The sequence below is a fragment of the Pholis gunnellus genome (genome assembly GCF_910591455.1).
Source record: "Pholis gunnellus genome assembly, chromosome: 4".
In the NCBI taxonomy this organism is placed as follows: Eukaryota; Metazoa; Chordata; class Actinopteri; order Perciformes; family Pholidae; genus Pholis; species Pholis gunnellus.
Window position 1 is genome coordinate 17,560,319 of NC_136530.1, and position 20,082 is coordinate 17,580,400.

The 20,082-nt window shown below is 40.1% G+C and overlaps 1 protein-coding gene across 4 annotated transcripts in view; it reads right to left on the reverse strand.

The window, feature by feature from the left end:
- The window catches only part of LOC306694640 (disks large homolog 4-like), a 96,290-nt gene that overhangs the window by 23,037 nt on the left and 53,171 nt on the right, over positions 1 to 20,082 (reverse strand). For all 4 annotated transcript variants that reach the window (XM_079157565.1, XM_079157566.1, XM_079157567.1 and 1 more), the window contains 9 exons: positions 18,890 to 18,943; positions 16,036 to 16,086; positions 14,003 to 14,127; positions 13,331 to 13,500; positions 12,758 to 12,894; positions 11,783 to 11,927; positions 10,411 to 10,543; positions 8,554 to 8,710; positions 7,780 to 7,882 (listed from right to left, as the gene is read on the reverse strand). In XM_079157565.1, the coding sequence (XP_079013691.1) occupies positions 7,780 to 7,882; positions 8,554 to 8,710; positions 10,411 to 10,543; positions 11,783 to 11,927; positions 12,758 to 12,894; positions 13,331 to 13,500; positions 14,003 to 14,127; positions 16,036 to 16,086; positions 18,890 to 18,943 (1,075 nt within the window). The remainder of the gene's footprint in view (positions 1 to 7,779; positions 7,883 to 8,553; positions 8,711 to 10,410; positions 10,544 to 11,782; positions 11,928 to 12,757; positions 12,895 to 13,330; positions 13,501 to 14,002; positions 14,128 to 16,035; positions 16,087 to 18,889; positions 18,944 to 20,082) is intronic.

Genomic DNA, 20,082 nt, shown 5'->3' on the forward strand with positions numbered 1-20,082 from the left:
ATCAGATTAAGGAGCAAGAGAGAGACACAGAGATGGAGAGCAAGAGAGAGAGAGAGGGGGGGAAACAAGACATAGTGGAGAGAGAAAGAGAAAAGGAAGAAGAGAGGAGGAGGAGGAGAGGAAGAGGTGGGGGAGGGGTGATGACAGAGACTAATGACTTTGGGGCTCATATACTCTCTTTCTTCATTTACCTCTCCTCACCTCTCCTCTCCTCTTCTCCTCTCCTCTCCTCTTCTCTCCCTAGAGGAGCATTGTTCCTCCATTCAGCAGCTGGCAGAGACCTTTTCTGCATTGTGCAGCTTCAGTGCTAACAGAAAGCCACTGGAGACGGGCAGTGCTCATCTTTAGTGTGCATTGCACCAATATTCTCCTTTCAGATCACCCTTTCTGATATCGAATCAGAGCCGTATTTGTAGGAACATGTATGTAATGTAGATGACCTGCAGGAAAGAACATGGCTTTTATGTCTTATGTCATTTGTATTGCTCATGTCACATTTAAAGGAACTCATTGGAGTTATTGACCACTGGTAGTGCTATTGAGCAATGTTTCCCTGAGTGGGTCCCGTTTTGTTTGTATCACGCACCTGATACCTGCCGCTGATTTCACGCTATTCCACTGATGGACAGTTGGTGGCAGTGACGTACGGAGAGAAGTAGCAATGTGTTTACAAAGGCAGGGAAGAAGATGACTACAGGCCGGTGAACATTGTGTCAAAACATTGTGTATACAGATGTTTTATGAGCAAAGAAATTGGTGCGTAACACTGGTTTCACAGGGCACCTTAAGTATGTTTGTATTATTTTTCCTGTCTGAATCCTTTTACTGTTGCTGCTGCAAAAATCTAATTTAATTATCTCAATTTTCAAGACATTGTGCAGGCTTAACTTAGTTTTTAATCATCAAGTAGATGTACATATCAGACTACAAAAGGACTAATCCTTTACTGAGACGTCCCTCTTGCGTTTGTACACATATCCTCCACTTGGTAGTCTGTTGTTAAAGTGAACCAGAATCAATATGAGGCTCTGGCTCTAAAAATAGCATTGCTGGAGGAGACTCATCTATAATTGATACGATACACTACAGTAATCTATATTGATATTGATCTCCGGATCAGATTGCAGAGTAGACTAGAGGACACAAAAAGAGACGAGAAAAGGGAAAAAAAAGAAAAAGAATAGCAAAATGTTTTATATGAATGTACTGAATTCAAGTTTAAATGCCAAGACTGAAAACGTGTTTTGTCTCTTGCACCAAATAAAAGCCAGCCAGTAACGCGGCGGCACGCTGCACATCTCAAATCAGTAACTTTCCTGTTACAAGTGATGCTTCCAATTCCCCAAATCACACTCTTTTAATGGTGGATCAGACCATTACCACAGGCACCAGCAACACTGGAGAGGAGTGGAGGTACTGACAGGTGGATAGGAAGGAAACGGAGGAAGAAGTGGAGAGAAACTGAGTGACAATGAAAGAACAGAGAGATAAAGTGTCTTAGGAAAAGAAAGGAAAGCAGCCTACTGTATTTATTCAGCAGATAATATTACCACAACTTTGTGTCTGGAAGCTCAAAGAAAGAGCTGCTGCTAATCTTCTACTAAACACACACACACACACACACACACACACACACACACACACACACACACACACACACACACACACAAAGTGTAATAAGCAGGCTAACAGAAGTGCAGATAATCCTCTCTGCATCACTTCAGTATTACGGTTACTGCTGACAGGCACCGCCTCTGTGTGTGTCGTGTGTCTGCAGAATGTGTGTGACAGTGTGTGTCTGTGATGGTTGTGTGTAATCCTGGTTACTCATACTGCTGTCAACCTGCAGGCATTACCAGTCCCACATCAGGAAACTTTTGGCACAGGAGGAAGATCATGGTCAATACTGCGTCATTTTATTTTTGGAACAACAAGAATGATTTCTAATGAGCTGCACTGAAATTGAACAGGGAATTGAAGCCTGAACACTTAAGAAACAAGGCAACCAGAGTGGCATCTATTTAGGATTCACTGTCGGGTGAGAAATTAATTAAAAGTGATTTTAATAATTCTACTAATACAGTGTTCATCTAACTTTTTATCTATGGTTTTATTTTTTAGTCCGCTTTTTACAAATTAACATTTTAGCTCATTAGTAAAAAAAAAACACTATAAAATTCAATACACACTGTGTCTAATATAACCAGTAGCTTATGGTGGCTGACGTTAGCTAACTTTAGATAGACATTAATGTGTGATTGACATTTCATTAGCTTCTCTCTAGCTTCCCACAGATGAGGTCTTTAAAGCATGTGGCTCGAGGATGATGGGAAATTAAATTAGCTAAATGGTGCCATTATCCTATAATTTGACCTTGCGTCAACTCAAATTAAACAGTCTCGCTTTGAAGGGCGACTCCACCTATTTTACACATCAGAGTCTGTTTACGCTTGTTGGGGAGCATGTGATAAACGTTTTGAGGCTCCAGGGGGGAGCTGCACTAAATCAGATGAATTGCCTCAGGTGATGTTACTTGAGACGGTGTCATTTGTGACTGAAGACTACAAGTTTGAAAATGAAATAAATCTGCGGGATGAAGTTAGAAGGAAGCGAGTTCACCAGAGCTCCGTAGCCCACTCCCCATCTCTGATTAAGGCTAGCAGCTCAAGGCTTCATTAGCCGCTATCTAGCATAATCATTTTGAATCCTTGGCCAGAATGTCAGGGTTCGGGTTGCATTGTGGGTAATGTAGGCGCCAGGTTTTGACAAAAAAGAAGAATGCATGAAATTTATTGACAAGATCTCTAGTTCTTCTACATTAATTTTTATACTTTATTTGTCATTTGAAGATTGCCAAATCAATGAAATAATCGTAAGTATTTTGTGCTACTGTTTTAAAGTTTCCTTGTCCTGTTGTGTGTGTTTTATTATCCTCATCTATAAAGTACTTTGTGTGTTGTCTAAAGTGTTGAAATTATCATTATCAATATCATTTTGATTTAGGTCTCTTGGTCTGTTTTTCATGATTGTATGATGGTAAATACGTAAGAACATTTTTAATCTGCCAATTGAATGTGCTCATTAATTGCTCCAAATTCACCACAATTCAAGTGAAGTTTATTCTGTTCCAAATAATATCTTACAAAAAAATCCTGCAGATGGAGATTTTGGGAGAAAAGTCAGTCAAACAGAGTTGCCTGGCAGAATGCATATGAAATTGGGGACATCACGTCTTGGAGCCACAGGTCTGATATATAAAAATTCACTTAAAATAGCCTGAAACGCGATGGGTGATTTCGGCAATACTTATGCAGAATGAAGACTTTCACAGACAAACCCTCCCCATCTGCTGCACTTCAAATAAACACAGATCTATATCTGCTGCATCGGCTTAAATCAACTGCCCAACTTAGCACACCCACACACGCAGAGCTTGTGTTGTGTTTGAGTACACCGGGTACCATATCTAATATAAATAACAGGAGGAGACCTGCACACACACACAGCGAGAGAGACACTTTTCCTCTCCTGGTGGAAGTCATTTTGAGCTCCTCCCTCATTGGCAGGAAGTGTGTGTGTGAAACATAGGGGGCACTGCTGGTCACCACATGCCATCACCACAGGAACGGGACAAACATGGACCTCAGATGGATACACACACACACACACACACACACACACACACACACACACATACACAGTGCTGACCAAAGCCCAGCGTGGACAGAAGGTTTGATATAGAGTTCATTCAACAGTCACTAATAAGAGTCACGACACAGACAAACACACTCAGACAAACACACACACACACTCTTAGCTTAATGTATCCTTTTTGAGGAGCCAGCATGTGAACAAAATCATGAAATGCTGAAGCGCACATATAGTTTCTTGACTGTTGAGCAGGAAAAACCTTGAACTTTAAAACCAGGCTACGGCACAGTCGGCTCTTAGTGAGGCCAGCTGGACCACCACTGATACCTTCTGCCTGTTGTCAATGTAAGATTACCAATATAACACCAAACTATGCCAAAACAGAGCTGGACCGTGCCAAAACAACAGACCATCAAACCATTGTGTCACACTTTAATTTGTCGAGCATCTGCAGGATTTAGAAGGAATGTTTTCTTTTGACTTTCCAAAAGAGATTATCAATTTGATGCATAAGTAAAAAAAAAATCATCTTTGAAAAGTGTGCTCCTTTGTGGAGGCTTCCAATGGTGAGCAAGATGTGTGGCAATACAGTTTTTTTCAATTGCTAACAAGCAGTGTTCAATACTGAAACGACATGTTCAAAACTCTTCACACGTTCAGCGACACACAAGTGTCTACGGACCAAACTGTGAATCATTTTTCATTGCTTTCAGACTAAATGCATTCAATCACCACATTTTTCAAAATTCACAAACACTTTTGTCATTCATACTCCACAAACTGCAAAAAACTATGTATTTGCAGGACATTTTTCATATGCTAACACACTGCTTTCAAAACTGATAAAAGCACATTCAAATCAGAATGATGGCAAATTTCAAACATTTCTGCAGTAATTATTTTGAAATATAGAAAATGAATGAAAATGAAATAATAATCATTCCAAGCTAATTGCAATTTCAGCTCAAAGCCAGCCCAGGTGTCTTGTTTTAGTCTAATTACCGGTAGCTTGGAACTGATTTTGTTTGGAAATATGGATCACAGAAGACAGGTTTGTGGGGAAAGAGGAGTGGTACGAGGGAGAGAGGAGGACAAAGGAGCGGAAGACCAAGAGCGGTGATATCGGATGAAATAAGGGCCACAATTACTGACCATGTTGTAAACCATGGTCTCACTTTGAGAGAGGCCGGTCTAAGGGTGCAACCTAATCTGCCCCGCTCAACAGTTGCGTCAATAATACAAATTTTCCGGCAAAACAACAGGTGAGATGATACATATTACAGGACAATAGGAGGAGTTTTCTCTGCATGGAGGTGGAAGGTTTATGACCACCATCCACATGACCAGATGACTTTACTGGAGGTAATGAATGCGGGGTGTGGAGACATTTCTCCTGAAGACTGCCAGGGTTGGGTTAGACATTCCTAAAGATACTTTCCAAAATGCATTGCCAGAGAAGACATCAGATGTGATGTTGATGAGAACATGTGGCCTAATCCAAAAGAGAGGGAGGACTAGAACCATCACAGAACTTCACAACGAGTGATTAGACTACACGTGTTGTTGACTTTTTCTTTTTTTTGCCCTGGAATTTCAGGATTTTTTTTTTCTTTTGTCACCTATTTACAGTATTTTCACAAATGAAGTACTATATTAAAAATATATATATATTTCTGATTCATTCTTGTTACATACGTATGCTTTAGTACATTCAATAAATTAAAAATCTGTTATTCTATATTGAAATACTGTGTGTGAAAATTCATTCTAACTAAATAAAAGTTCATAATTTATGTAATGCTCCCTGTTGCTAGTGTTTTTTAGGTCAGTGTGTTCTGAGTGACATGCATGTTTTCTGAATGAGAATTTGTTGCCAGTGATCGGTGGAACGAGCTTATTTTGAGACATGTATGAAGTGTTTTGTTGGTCTGAGTGAGTTTTGGAGGTTAGATTAACCGTTTGGCCAAAATGAATCTTGGTAATGCAGACTGTATGAAGAGTTTTGAACACGGGGTTTCAGTATTGAACACTGCTTGTTAGCAATTGAAAAAAACTGTAACTACTGTATACCTGTCTTATGTGTATCCATGACATTTACTACAGCGCAAGTTGTTTACTTTGTCTCTCGTTTCCCTGCCAGAGGTCAATCAAACACAGACAGCATTTTGTATATTTCGCAAAGGCTGATCTTCCTTCTTAATAATGAATCATCTACACATGTATAGAACATGTTGATTGGAAGGAGCGATTACTAAATGTGATTTCAGTTGGCCATCTTTGAAGCCACCTTGTGGTAAGTTTGTGATACTCAAAGATCTTTGGTGACGTATTCCTTCAGGATCTTAGGGCGCTGTCCATGGTGCTGATCTGACAAACTCCTCAGAAATGCACTGATGCTTCAACCAATCAGCAGGCCAGCCAACATTACGGTTTAGAATAGCAAAGAGCTTTCATTAACAAGTTGTGGATATTTAGTGAAGCAGTAAAAAAAAAAAAAGAAAATCAAGGGACCTACTGTTTGAATGCTAAGAGATGGATCTCCTTGCTTGTTCGCAGCACCTTGAGCCTGGTAATTTATTATTTTTGCCATATTACTTTATTCTGAATCATCACATAAATGAACTTGATTGAGGATCTTTATTTAAACACACACTTTCTCTTATTAAGTTAGAATTCATAATTCATTCTTGTAGGACCTTTTGGAATTCATAACCCATCCATCACTGTTTCCAGCATGATGTATGGATTACACCCCTATGCTGTTTAAAGCCTCCAATACATTTGCATACTGTGGCTCCTGGGGAACTTCATTATGTTCTGACTGTGCCTTCCATACCTTAATGAATTTTGCCCTCTTCTATTTGGGCTAACATTCATTTGCATCCTTATCGGGGCTCCATATGCATTTACTTAAACCCTAATTACTCTGCACCATATCTAAATGATATTCCGGCTTAAACTCCTCCACTGTTTTTCCTTAAATCTTCTAGCTCTCCCCAATTGCACCACAATAAAAGTGTTTGTGTTGACGTTGACACTTCCCTCCTCATATTCACGACGAGTGCACTTTCATCTGCATTCTGATTCTTCTTAGCAGTCTCACCTCCCTCTCGTCTTTAGAACAAAGCCTGGTCCTGACTTGTACAAAATATTACCTGGATAATGGTGGGTCCACTTTTGGATCAAGCCAGTGCTTTGGACTAACCTTTCAACACTTCTAACTCATCAACTGGCCTCTTGAGGTAAAGAATTCATACATACAGTAATATGCAGGACGTCTGCAGGATTTCCACACATTTGAATTGAAATATACAGAATTTACAAGTTAACAAAACATCTAAAACTTAACAACCAAACACATTTAATAATTTAAATGAATTTCTCCTCCTGTGGACCAGTGTATTAGACTCTGGACTTGCCTATAACAACACCTCCAAAGAGCTCCTCTCTGCCTTAATATTGCATGGCTGACACCAGAAAGGGACCAGGAGACCTGGTGCCGTGTAGCTGTGTGCATGTGTGTGAATGTGTCTTTGTGTTATACTCAGGTCCCACACCACGGCAGCATCCCATTAGATGAGCCAATCAGCAGTTATAACCTGGTTTCCAAGGTTACAGCCTTTCTTAGTCACTCCCAGTAGACAAAGGATGGTGCTTGTTGGGAAACCTCACTCTGTCCCTCAGTATGTGTGTGTGTGTGTGTGTGTGTGTGTGTGTGTGTGTGTGTGGCACAGAAGGTACATTTGCAAACTATCAGTGTAAAAAAGCATTTGAGAAAATGTCTTGTTTCCATTGATTATTAATCAGCAACCAGAAAATAACATGATAAAAAGAGTTCCAAAAACTATTAAAAACAAATAAATATAACCTTGTGTATCATGGTACTGCTTCACATCTAAAACATTCACATTGGCTTTATTATTATTTGTCCACACCCACATTACTGTATGTGGCAGCATGGCATTAATTGCTGTGTCTATGGTAAACTGCCAGGAGGAAGAGGAAGAGGAAGAGGAGGTAGAAGAGGATTTCTGTTACTTTTTTGTAGCAATTCCATTTAATTGTTCTTCTGCATTAATCTGTACATGAGCTAGATGCCAATGTACTGTGTCTATCAGCAGCACTCACCCTCCGGTCTGTACTGCGCTACGATGGTAACGGTCTGTCCTGCATTCTTCAGAGCTGCGGCTGCCTGCTCATGTGTTGCACTGGACAGGTCCACGCCGTTTACCTACACACACACACACACACACACACACAATTAGAGCTCATGCCTTGGATCAATAGTAATACATGTAAAGTCACACGAGCCCACCACTGAGAACACTGTACATGTCGGTAAGTCACAGGTGACCAGTCACATGAATGTGTGCATGTGTAGTACGCGTGTACTCTGTGAAGGCTTGTTTAATGCATAAAATCATTCCATGTCAGTACTTTCATCCTAATACAGTCACAGTCATTCTGTAGGGATTACCATTGCCTCTAGAGTCTGAGAGACTAAATCCTGATTGAAGAAAATGAAAGCCATATTTCACCACAAAATACAGCTTCAACACACACACGTCGGCCATTAGTGGTGACTGATAATGTGCAAAGAAGATAATATCAGTTACATGAAATATCTGTAGACAGTAGAAACTGTGAATGAATGCAAAGATGCATCGGATCAAATGAAAAACATTCAGCTTCAGCGTAGATTTCAGTTATTGTGAGTAGTGGATCCACATCAATAACGTGCAGAGGAAATAAAGGTTTTACAGGAAAACAAACAGACAGGATGACTCCCTTGATAACCCTCTAGAAGCTATACAGTAATAATGGTAGGATTTGAGTTATTAATAATGGTGACAGTGCTTGTATTATACTATGTGTGTATTGTTTGTTTGTCTTAGCTCATACCGACAGGATGCGGTCTCCCTTTCGTAGCTCCCCACAGAGATCAGCTGGACCTCCGGCGAGAATGAAGGAGATGAAGATTCCCTCTCCATCTTCCCCTCCAACAATGTTAAAACCAAGTCCTGTGGACCCCCGCTGGAGCACCACCCGCCTGGGTTCCCTGGGAAAAAAACACAAATGAAACCCACACATTGTGATGATGGTATTTTTATTTTACATTTGATCAATCAGTGAGGACTTAAATAGCAACAGCTGCTTTTTTCGCTGCTTAAAGTTTAGCTGATGTTTAGTTGCAACACCTGTTTAACCACAGTGTAAGATCCAGTGACAAGGAGAAGTGTATGAAAAGAGCAATACAGGATGAGGTATTTTATCATTTCATATTTTATACTTGCAACAAGTGTTACAAGCCTATTGCTTAGTGATAAATGGTACGTCTCAGTGGGAGGAAACAGCACTTCAAATTAGGATCATTCCCCATCTTTACCAGCAGATGTCAGTATTGCACTGTCTCTGTTTTGTTCCACCGCCACAGTTACTCAAACACTTCTAACTCAGGTTTATTGCTTCCTTAGTAAATCAACATAACTTGAATGTCTTTTGACAGTGGGAGTAGGAAAAGCAAGTCCATCCAAAAATCAAAGAGACGAAAACTCTTTGACTGAAATGGTTCCAAACAGGGCTGCAGCAGACCTGACAGATCCACACTTTCTGTGTTACAACTATCAGTTACATTCATTGTGGTGGGCTGGTGACTCAGTGTTTATATTCACAACAATCCCTGATCTCATGTTACCTTACATAAAAAAGGCCTTAATGAGTCCTATGCAGTGTGGTGCAGTAAATAGATATTACATAAAGTGAGAGCACTGGTAAAGTTGAATTGGTTCGCTCTACAGCACAAAACCACAAATTAATAAATGACGACACCCCTCACCTGAAATCTCCTGATTAGAGAGAAAGCAGATGTTCCTAATATTGCGCACCCTCAGTGGACACTGACTAATCCTCTATTTGAATGAGGAAACTTATCAGAGAGCGAAAGAGGAAACGATGAAAGAGAGGAAACGATGAAAGAGAGAGATACAAACACAGTCAGGGAAAGAAGAGGGGCAGACATCAAAATGACCACTCTGCGGTCCTTTTGAGGCTTATCAGATTTATTAGAACCAAAGCGAACTGATTGGCCCGGAGGGTTGTGACGAAATGAGTCATATTCTCGTAACCACGGTGACGCCAGTTGAATGACGAGTTGGGTTGTGATAGGCTGTAATCCGTCCATTAAAATGGATTAAAGACAGTAGAGCAGCACTGAGAGTGTATCTGCATGTTTCTATGTGCATGTGTGTGTGTGTGTGTCCTGAGTTTAGACGGCAGACACAATTTGCTCTGCCATCTGCCTTTTACTGCCAAACACACACACACACACACACACACACAGCAGCAGAGCGAGCAGGCAGGGACGGAGGTCACTCTCTAGGGACTCTGTTTCCTAATCTGGTGTTCCTCTTTGGGGGCCACATAAGACCTCAGAGGGGGGGACATGAGACATGCAATAAAGGACAGGAGAAAAGAGAAGACAAAGCGAAGATCCTGTAAAAACTGAACAGCTCGATTTACATTAGCCTTTAGATTGTAAAGATAACAAGAAGCAGGAAAAATTGATAGAATTGATACATTTGGAATTTTCTTTAGTTGACGATGTTTGCATGTAATTCGACCGTACATATCTGGTGTCATATTTGGAGAAGCTGAGTGGGGTCAGTTACAGCTTTTTACAGAACAAAAGTCTCGATCAGAGAATCATCTTTTGTTTGTACCTTCTGATAAATGGGCAGGTGTTTGTGTGTGAAGTCTCACCTGTTGGCGTCGTCGTCTACGGTCAAGGCCCTGGGCAGAGGTGAGTATCTGGGCGTGGTCAATGGGGCGGGGCTTACAGACTGGCTGCCGCTCATGTAGGGGCTTATATGGTTGTCTTGATGTGGGGAGTACGCTGGAGGAGCACACGGACATTTTGTTTCTTATTTTACCATGCGGACATACATAAAACATCATCGCCTTGTTGTCTCTTTAAAGGCTGACTGTGTACTTTCATGTTCTGTTAGTAAGGTTCCGAACTAGATGTTCTGCAGATATGTTGAGAGACGGTGGTGTGATATACACTGTTTGGTACTGTGTTAGACTCAGAGCGGTGATAAACAACATGTTGTTTGATAAAATGCTGATTTGGAGAGGTGACAACTGGCTGCAATCCAGTAGATCAAATTTAACCAGTCTGATTATCAGACGATTATATAACGTTGTCTGCGTGATGTCATCAGTATATCTTTTAAACCAAAAGATATAATGTTTCAAATCAACTTAAGTTGGTAGTACTGGAAGTATTTCTTATTATCATAATGCGCATTATGATTAGAGTGAATTGTTTAGGATGCATCTTCAACAACAAACTCTTTCAGGTAACTTCAGGACTGTTCTTTTTATAGTAGTATACACAATGTTGTGTTTAATGTGTGTTGTGGAGTAATACATCTTTAGGGCTACAGCCCTCTTGTGATATTCGGCTCTAAAGTGGAAATCTATATCAAGGACTATTAACCTGTTCACTGAGGATAGTAAATGCTATCACGACGAGTACCACAGTTAGAAAAAATGTTCACTCATATACCGACGCCATTTTTGAGCTGCTCCTCAGCCACGTTGGGGTCTTTTTCATTTAAAAGCAAAGCACATATATCTATGTCCCCTTTTACTTTTACCTCAACTGTCCCATTGTCTTGCTTCTTCCTCTAGCACTTCTGTATTTTTACAGTTGAACTCATGGATCAGCTACTGAACATGCTGCCTTGACTGGTTGCTTCTGATGATGGTGGTCTAGAAATTCAAGCTCACTGTGCTGTTACATTGCCAGTAAGAGTCTCTGCAGGAAAGTCTAATTGTGTGCTCTTTTTCAAACCCCATCCAACGAAAAGAATCTCCACCAACAGCTTTTGTTCCTCGCTGTTGTTTATAGTTCGACACCATCTGGCCCTAAAATGCCTCTTAGATGCAACGATGTGTGCTACAATCACCAGAGCATCGTTTCACTGCAAGTTGTTTCTGACATTGTGAATACAAGTCTTTGCAGTCTGGGAGATGAAGGATCCCTCAAACCCATGAAATTAATCATTGCATTATGGGTGAGTATTGTACAGAGAGGTGTGTGTGTGTGTGTGTGTGTGTGTGGACTTACAATTAGTGACGTCGGGCGGAGGGAAGTTGTCATTGATAAAAAGAGAGGTGTGTTTGGCCACGCGGAGGTAAACAACGTCGGGAGTGGACTTCAGGGCAGCCACTGCATCTTCATGAGTCACCTCCTCCAAACAAGAGGCGTTCACCTGAAGACACGTGATGTACAGACATGCATTAACACACAGACAACACGTAGACAACTTTATGTCCACACCAGACAGCAAAGAAATCATACAGTGTGGATGATATCATGCAGTTGTACAGCTGCGTCCATGGACTGCACGTGTCTCCTAAAATAGATTGTGATACATTAACCAAATGGAGAACAGGCTTTAATTAGGTTGTATGTATTTGTATGCTTGAATGAATGGGTCTGCAGCTGTATTAAATAACCTATTAACAGGCTCGGATGTAGAGCACAAGTGTAACAATCTGATACAATCGTACTCTTGTCCACTGTCTTTTACTATTAAACCTAATTTAGTTTTAGAATATAACAGTCCAGTATTGGTAATATGTAAGGATTCAATAAACGCGAGCAAACGCATTGTTTTTGTTAAATTCTCTATTTAAATTATAAACAAGGACAAGTCATCCGACATTTTGCAATGTTGCTGTGGAATAATGACATGTCTGGTTTCATTAGGGGAAAATAATTTCATATTTGACATTACTAAGGGATATTTATGACACGTGAGTTCAGTAAAAGCAATTCATGGCATGTAGAATTTGGTGCTATTAGCGATGTTCATTACCTAAATGGGGCTAAATAACCTGCATTCATATTCTAATCTCAAAGTTTTTCCTGCAAACTTCTTCTGTATTGCATTTGATTTACATTTTTAAATATGTAAATTGCGCAATGTGTGAATCTATAAAACTTTGCTTCGATGGCGACTACAGTGTACGTAATAGACCTGATGACATTTACATGATAATAAGAAAAAACAAAGGGGAATAAAAAGGTGTTTCTTACAGCCATAAGTTTGTCCCCTATCTGCAGCCGTCCGTCCTTGTGTGCAGCCCCTCCCTCGATGACCTTAGTCACGTATATACCGTTGTCGCCCGGGACATGTTGGTTTCCAAGTCCACCTGCTATACTGAATCCTAAACCTGAGAGAAAACATCAACGGGTCATATTTCTGTATATAACTTCTGGGTTTCCTAAGGATGTTCATATTGTTATATATTTGTATTTGCTGCAGTGTTGCATTTTCACATCCTCGGGCCCTTTTACCAGTTCTGACATTTAGATACATAGTTTTGATAGACTTCAATTATAGGGTAGTCAATTAGGTAAACTAATCCCTTTCATATATTCTGTAGCTTTCCCCTTCCCAATCATATTTTCTCCATCATACTCTCTCACTGTCGGGCACCAGTTCACGTCTTTATTTCCTTGTTTCTTTATAATGCAGGCAGTACGTAGAGGAGCAGAAGAAGCATGTCAACACCCTCAAACAACATAACATTTAAAATCCAAACTGTCTGTTTTACTATATTCAGACCCCACTGTATGTTCTGTTTACAATGTGTTGTATTTTCTCACCTTTGGGCCCTTTGACCAGCTTGATATCCAATATTCTCTCGGTGAGGCTCTTCCTGCGTCGTATGCATAGTCGGACCAGACCTCCGGCATCCTTCAGCGCCTCCACGGCCCCGCTGTGGGTCACGTCCCTGACGTCTGTCTCATTTACCCGCACTATACAGTCATTCACCCTGCACGGCAAAGTCACATACAGGAAGGAAGTCGCATGAGAAGTTCACAGTGACGACAAATGATGCACTTCTTCACTTCCTGGCCTCTAATGTTAGACTTTCACTCTGACATTGGAAGTCTGATTGGGAGACATTTATCTGTTACAAAGGAACCAACGTGTTTTTCTATTATTTCACACAAAAACTACATGCTTCAAGGTTTTTTGCTGTATTTTGAACGTGGCTTTCAGGGTTGCAGCTTTAATAACGACTTGATGCCAGTACAATTTGCACTGATTTTGCTCATTTATATGAGGGATTTAGTTTAAAACTGTTGTTACAGGCAACACAAATCAGCTGTGATCAGTAACGCTGAGCTTGCATTGTGAAGACTAAATCCTTTCACACAGTCACTGTCTCCTATCTGGTGACAAAAAGCTGGTCTCAACAAGGTTAACATTTGAATTATTAGGTTGTGGTTCAGGTTAGAACAACAATGAGCTAAGGGTGTGGGTTTGTGTACCTGAGTCGTCCATTCTGGGCGGCGGCCCCTCCAGGTATGATCTTGGTGATGAAGATAGAGGGGTCTTCTCCGATATGAGGGTTATCAGTCCCTCCTGCGATACTGAACCCCAGACCTGAGTTACCCTACACATGCACACAGACAGAAAGTGTGTTTTAATGAAGGAAAAACAAACACCATCCGAACATACATACTGTTATTTAAAGATCATTTCTGATGTCAGAAGCTTCGATGATCTAACACAAATGTATCTGCCCTGACATGAAATCATCATCTCTGCATCCAGTTTAAAAAAATAAAATTATATATATATATATATATATCATACAGTATGATACTTTCTGTATAACCGTATAAACATTATAATGGAAATGTCACCCAGACAGACCTCAGTATTTTAAATAAGAAGTAGATAACCACACTGAAATTATTCTTCCACGCTACATTATCTAACTGGCATTCATTGCACAGTTACTACAGCTAACATCTCCCACATTTTAATTTCTTACAAAAGTACCACCCAAACAAAAAATGTATTTAATACAACTCTCTCGTGATGTCGCTTATTACCAAATTACACGTAATAGACAGCCTCTGTCAGTTGGAGACAGTACCTGATGAAAGCCTTTACTTTGTGTCTGTTTCACTCACTCTCTCATGCGTTGTCACTGAAAGCTAGTGACATGTCTGTGCCTGTGTTTGCGTGTACGTCCATAGTATCTTTAAAGCAGATCCAGTCAAGCAGACAGAACCAGGTCACAGGAGAATAGAGGGAGAGAGGTGGAGAATAGAGGGAGAGAGGGAGATACATGGAGAGAGAGAGAGAGAGAGAGAGGCCTCAGGGCGAGGAAAAGGGGAATATAATGAGTGAGGGAGCACGAGGATGAGGAAAAGAAAGTAGGGAAGGATGAACAAGGGACAGGAAAGAAGGTCAGCAGAGCCGGACAGCGGTGGGACTAAATAAAGGAAGAAGAATGATGAGATGAAGGAGAGGAGAGAGATGAAGGAGAGGATAGCTGACATGGAGCAGATAAAGGTTTTATGACTCTAGATGTCATGATGATTTATAAATGTATATTTTTTATCCTTTGGATTCAAATTACTTTATTTACTTTGTAGTTAAAAGACATGAAAATGTTCTTTTTTTTCTTCTCAAATGATTTTTCTTTTTAAATCAGCAGATCAAAGAAGATCAAAGGTAACTTTTTTACAGCAGTGGAAGAAGTCCTCAGATCATTTGAGTAGAGGTAGACATACTATAGTCTAAATGCAAAATGTTTCAGCAAAATCAACCTAAAAGTTACGGTATTCATTATGCAGAATGTCTCATTTCACAGGGTTTGGTCCCCTTAAAACATTATATTATTGTGTTTTTATCACTAACAAATACTGTACATGTAAGAGCATTTTAATGGTGTAGTTTGACAAATAGTGAGACAATTTGAGATACTTTGTATACTATTGGGTAGTTTTGTAGTATAGCGTACAATTTCATCTGCGCATATCATGTTTTTTATGTAAGGCGTTACTAGTAGTACTAGAATAACTATAAGTATCAAAATGTGGTGTAGTAAAAAGTATGATATTAAAGTAAAGTAGTAAAACATTTGTTGGATTTAGCCCCGACTACACCATTATTTAAATATCTTTATATGATTTGAACAGTACAGTTTTAAATAGGAAATCGAATCACTTACACTCCAAACAGTGTCTTTATTCTGCAGCTTGTTTTAGTTGGACTTACAAAAATATGTTCGAACAACTAACGTTTTCTGTTAACCTTAACTTGTTTGAATCTCACAGAAGAAATAAGTTCAACCTTTGCTTGTTTTTGACTGAGCACAGGATTTCTCCTAGTTTTAAATCAGCACTCTTGACAACACCGATTGTTAGTGTCTGTTTGGAGGACAAGGGTCAGTCCAAACAGATGGAGTTACTGTCACATGGGGGGTTGATTTAATAACTGATTACATTAGAGTTTATCAAATAAGCATGCACTTTAGAGGTGTGTTTCATTGCATGTTAGTCTTTACCCGCTCCAGCGTGATTTCCTCATATTCATAGTCTGCTTCTGTTCCATTGACCTGTTAGAGAAGAAGAAGACAAAGAAGAAAAGACATGTGTATCAATTAAGAGTACATATGGAAAGCTTTTTTCCTGTAATGGACAATAAGATGCTCATTAGATTGTATAGTAAAGCTTTTCACATTCACAATTTATAAGCAGTATTTCCCTCTGTCACGTCGTTGCTCTTAGCAGGTCCACCACCATTAAAACCTTCATGTTTATCACAGCTTCATCAAATATATCAACATGCAGGTGCATTAAATAGTATGTGACACTAAATATGCCACTTTTCAACACCTATCACCATTCAGAAGTTGAAGAATTTTTCACACTAAAACAAAGTGTGAGCTGATTATTACCAATAAATACAAATGGCAACAAACATCAGAATTATAGAAAAGGCAAATTAGACATTTGATAATTTATGAATGACGCATGAATCCCAGAGATTAAACTGGTAATGCGTATTAATGATGATGTAGCTCTGACGTCATATTTAAGAACATCCCTGCTGAATTACCCACGAGCCAATCACACCACTCAGCCAGGACTGCCTGAACTATAAAACATATTAACATCTAGATTCCCTGACTGAATGAACAACATGCAGAATTAAATCCGATCCGAGTATTACATATTTTGCCAGTCCATTTAAACTGGGAGATGAGTGTCTTGTTCCAGCTATAGCTGCTGTAGGCAGGCGTGCACACACACACACACACACACACACACACACACACACACACACACACACACACACACACACACACACACACACACACACACACACACACACACACACACACACACACACACACACACACACACACACACACACACACACACACACACACACACACACACACACACACACACACACAAACACAGTGGTCGAGTAGCATCCCAATGGCCCATGTAATCCCTTTGGCTGTAATCTGTGTCTCTGTGCAGTCAGATTAGTTTAGATTTTGAATTTCTGTCGTTTCAAACAGAGACAATCTTCCATCAGCTACAATGTGCAGTGTGTCTGTTATCACCTACCAAACAGTGTGTACATATTCGGACTGGGCTTTAATTTACTATAAACACAAACCATTGGATTATTTTGAAAAACAATGAAGGACAATAATAGCTTTCTGCCATTCTTAAAGCTGTAGGTTCCAATCTATTAAAACATGACTGTGATATTTCCTGCTTAACAGAGTTCATTTAATCTTTTAAGAAAAGCATCATGAAATCATCAGAATATCAAAAATAAGCTTTTAATTTTATAAGCACAGTACGCAGAAACAGCCTTGTGCATCTGCTGTGTGTTTAAATCTATGTTCCTGTCTTGAAAACCTTTGCCTCATTTCCAGCAACAACAAAAAATATATTACAAATATAGATCTGTTTTGTTCTCTCTCTCTCTCTATATATATATATATATATATATTACATACATTATTCACACTTCTTTGGACGAAGACAACATTCAACAATCATGTCAGTGACATATTAGGAGAATTCTGCAAAAGAGAAATCATTTTCTCTCTCTCTGTATGATATCCCAGACAGTTCAGCAGGGGGTAATTCACAGTAATTACATAATAAACTTATCTAACAACAGCAGACACTGATTCTCTGAGGCAGCTGGCTACCAGTAAAATGACATCTGGATCCATTTAATTCTGGACGCAGCTTTCTGTCGAAATACAGGCCCACTATTGTGTCTTTTGTTATTGGGGAGAAATATTGAAGTTACCGAACATTTAGAGTAGAAGCTCCAGAAAGTGCTTTACACAGTCAAATAAAAGTTCACATGACGTGTGTATGGCTCTAGTGTTTAGTATTTGAGTGTGAGTAAAGCATTTGAAATGGATATTTACAAAGTTACACAATAACAGTAGATGCTACTAGAATTCCACATGTAAGCTTGATTAGAAACCTTATAGATTGGATCAATTAAAATGTATTAACAGTGGCAACACTGACATTTAATACATGCGTCTGATTGAGGTCTGGCCTGGGCGTGGTACATATTTAGGAGCTCATCCTCAAAATGTAGCTACATATAAGAGGAATAGAGAAACCACCTGTGATTTGTCTGAATGGGCTGGTTTATTTTTCTCCCATATTCTTCCCCTGATCGTAGTGTTTGTTAGTGTTGACAATAACCTTTTTTCCCAAAGGAAAGCTAAAATAAACGAATGAGCAACAATTCAATTACATTTCATTCACAAGAGGCATCCTCATCGTGACCACCACACAACCTCAACAGTAGGTCAACCTTGAACAGCCATTTACTGGAAGGTGGTGTGTTTGATTTGACATTGATGCACAAGGAAATCTCCATGTTTTATGTTACAATATCCAAATCCCCCTATTCTACGAACACCATTCACCAACGCCCAAAAATCAGTGGTCAGTGATACAAACACATGTCATTTAATTTTCTGCGATTCAACCTATTTTTATTTTTTTTAAGAAAACTCTCCAAAGGTGCAGTATGTTTGGAGACATCTGGCAGTGAGGTTGCAGATTGCAACCAACTGAAACTTCTCCCGCGTCCCAAGTGTGAAGGAGAACCACGGCGGAAAACGGTGGGCTCCGTAAAAAAGACCCGCTACTTATGTAGATATATGTGATTCTTATTTGTAGGTGATTATATACTAAAGAAAACATACTTAATATTATTATATTCCATTTCTGCCAAAATATACACCTAAATGCTGCACATTGGTTCTTTTATGACGGACGTTTAAGTATCAGCAGGGTGCAAAGTCCACAGTTGGGTGGAGCGTAACATTTGACAGACCATATATTTGAACCAGTACTCACGTATGGGGGGGTGTCGACACTGTCCGCGTTGACCACCACTGGAGGGGGGTTGGCCTGTAAGAGAGAACAGCAAAGTGATTAAACTCTTTTCAATTTGAAAGACATTATCACAAAACCCAAGACATACAGTATTTCACCAAGATCGCTGATGCCGTTTACTGTAAGAAACACTCGTAAACACACAGAGATCTGTGATGTCGACTTACTCGTCTCATGTTTTGGTACAGCATGTTGAGTACATCTGCTACAGATTACCACCACGGAGCGACAGCGTACACCACATGACATACTGCACAGCCCTTATTTTGGACAATGTCAAAGTACCACACTGCAAACCGCACTGCGACGTAACAGACTGTTTTATAAAGCTCTGTTACTGAGCCATTAAGTACTCTTACTGTAGCAATTCAGTACAGCACCACAAACCCTGGACTACTTTTACATTTTCGATTGTATTCTAATGGCCTGTTCTGTTCTCTACTACACAGTACTCTCTATCCTATTGTATGCCAACCGCGTGTAGAGTCCTAAATTAAATGTACAGCTCAGATCCATCGAATTTGATCAATTCCAAAATTAAAAAAACAAACATTTGCAATCTCCCATGTGCCGTCTACTCCCTCCTTCTCGCCCTCCCCCTTCTTCTCTAAGCTCAGTCTCCTCTTTCTCCCTGGCCTCCTTCTAGCATCCAGGCCTGGACAGTTTGGGGTTAAAGCAGCGGCAGATGATTGACATCGTCTTCCCTCCTGCTTCCTACGCGAGCACAGCAAATGGTAAACCTCACACTGCCTAATAAATAGCCACAAGGAGTTTCTTTCTCCATGTATTTGCAAGGTGAGCACCAGCCCCCATGTTGTCAGTCCACCCTTTTTCGCCGCCTGTCTCCACTTTCGCCCTGGTCCCGTCTCACTTTCTCCTTCAGAGAGTATTTAATGCTCGCCGGTCCGGCGTCTGCTGCCTGAGTGATCGCCAACAAACCAGCAATGACCAAGCCAGTCCACGTGAGATAATCTGAAGCTCCAGCTCTTGTTCTGCAGCCCAAAAAACAAAAAAGTTCCCAAACAAACCAGCTAAACAAACATCAACCAAGCTAGCCAACCAAATGGACAGTGCTCCCACACTTCACTTCACTGCATCAATGTGCAACAGAGCAGCAATAGCATCTATCCCTCTGAACTAATCTCTACCTCCCT